The 2,244-nt window shown below is 42.0% G+C and overlaps 1 protein-coding gene across 1 annotated transcript in view; it reads left to right on the top strand.

Moving 5' to 3' along the window:
• Positions 1 to 242: 242 nt before the first annotated feature.
• Positions 243 to 2,244, top strand: part of LOC100533261 (alpha tubulin 2) — a gene marked incomplete at both ends in the record, with an annotated part of 9,100 nt that continues 7,098 nt past the window's right edge. Inside the window, 1 exon segment of the mRNA NM_001204571.1 lies at positions 243 to 343. Coding sequence (NP_001191500.1) covers positions 341 to 343 — 3 coding nt within the window.

Here is a 2,244-nt window from a genome sequence, read left to right as displayed (position 1 = left end):
AGAGAGAGAGAGAGAGAGAGAGAGAGAGAAGGATTGCCCTTGCACGGAAGACATTGCAGACAAACTAACTTTGGCAGTTTTACAGTACAGCGCGATGAGGATGATGTCACACAGCGTAAATATATTATTCATGATGTTGCCGAGTCCCGGCAACCAATCAGAAAAGTCCGTTTGCCTCCCCGCAGCTGAACCCATAAAACGAGCGAGACCGGCTTGGTTTCGTCAGTCTGCTGTTCTCTCATCTCACGACAGACACGTAACGTCTCTGTGAGCGGGAAATAGACATCCTCCTTCCTGTCTTCAGATCGCCCCAGCTTCTATTTTACAAACTTAAGTCATAATGGTGAGTGCTTTTTTTTATTATCACCATACTGAAATTGTCATCACCTCTTTTGGAATGATTATTTCTTTAGAAATAAAGTCATCGGATGAGAACCATTTCCTGGTCTCAGCCGGCATTTTACTGTAAACGTCTACACAACTGCCCCGCCTCCGCATGATAAAAAAATCAGAGTCCAAGAAGATTGCCTTGCCAATTTGCAACAACTAGATTCTATAGTCTCTTTTCGTTGACCTACTCCAGTTATTTTACCCTGTTCTCATTTTTTCTCTTATTGAACCCTAAATGAATTTGACTCTTTGTCTCCCCGTTGATCGATTGTGGGCGGTAAACCTGTAGGGAAGCATTGATTCATTATTCATTTCCTCATCTCCTCATCTGCCAGTCTGCCGGCTGGACTGCATGACTCATCGAAGTCACCCAGTGGTGTTACTCACCAATAGCTTGGATTTCCCCTTTTGATGATGAATTGTTACTAATTACCACGCATCACATATATGTATTAAAATAGCCTTTTGTAAAAGTTCTGATTAGTGTTTAAATACAGGCAGTTAGACCCGAGACTTAAATGTCTTACACCAGATGCATTTATAATGTTGTATGGTTTTGATAATATTTTTGCTTTAAGAATACATTCACGCAATATCTTTGTCTTCAACAAGTTTGAGTGGTTTGATTTAGTTTATCCAGCAAAGCTCCATTTTTGGAACTTTATTGACCCACAATATATAGAGTCTTTAATGATATAGATCAATATGGGTCTCCACTCTCACTCTCAGTGAGGCCAACATGATGGTAGAATATATGACGTCGTGCACAAAAATTGCTAGCCTACCTGAGAATATTGAGGAGTATTTGAATTTTCAATGTTGTTTGTTGCTGGTTTTGGCCAAGTCTGCATTTACCTTGTCACACACTTGTGTGTTTAAGCTGTGTTGGTAAACTCCCCCCCCCCCAACCTTCCTCCTTGCGGAGATTTTGGATGACTAAGTGTAGAGATAAGATCGAGATGTAACCAGCATCAGTATCATATTTTATTTGAAGCTTCATACCTCAGGCTAGAATACTGTAATTTGAGACTTGAGCAGACTTGAGACTTGAAAATATAAAATTATAAAAAGAATGTCACATGTAGACATTTTAGATCTAGAGATATCTAGTTTAGATTTAAAAAAAAAAAAAAAAAAAAAAAAAATTTGAGTGTTGATTTATTCACACTACACGTGGCTGCACGATGTTTATAATCTTCAGAGCGAACACCCGTCTAACATTTGTATTCCCCACATACGTAGCAATCCTTTGTTGTTCCTGTTTGTTTTTTCCTCTTTCCTTCAACAAAGAGCCGACCCGCTCTACCGCGCTCATTTCAAATTCAACCGGCTCAACCGGCACTCCTTTTGGGATTCTGTGGCAATGTGCCATTGATTGGACTGCACACTCAGATACTTGCTGTGTGTGTGTGTGTGTGTGTGTGCCTAGTGTGCCAGGCGGGGTGTGGGAGGGAGGGAAGGGAGGGGGAGAAGGAGGGAGCGAGGGTGCGAGTGGCCAACGACTTGCTCACCACGCTTCCCTTCACATTATGCGCCCTCTCCTCCTCCCCCCCCCCTTTCGGCGCAAGTAAAGTTCCCCTCTCGTGAACCCCGCTGCCCGCTTGCTGCTGGAGTGAGTAGTCTAGTGAGTAACGAGTAGTCGGAGTGAGTCTTGGCGAGCGACCTGTGGCAGCCAGGGAACGGGGTAGACCAACACAGTGGAGCGTGTGGTACAAAGAAGTGAAAAGTAAAAAACAAAATAAGAAAAGAGACTAAAATAATGAACTCATATTAAAAAAAGAAGAAATTAGAAAACAAATAGAGTGAGTAACTGAATTTAAAGAAAAGACATTTATTTCCGTTTGTGAGCCCCAC

Source organism: Aplysia californica, unplaced genomic scaffold (assembly GCF_000002075.1).
Source record: "Aplysia californica isolate F4 #8 unplaced genomic scaffold, AplCal3.0 scaffold00184, whole genome shotgun sequence".
NCBI classification, from domain to species: domain Eukaryota; kingdom Metazoa; phylum Mollusca; class Gastropoda; order Aplysiida; family Aplysiidae; genus Aplysia; species Aplysia californica.
This window is presented reverse-complemented; position numbering and strand designations above follow the sequence as displayed.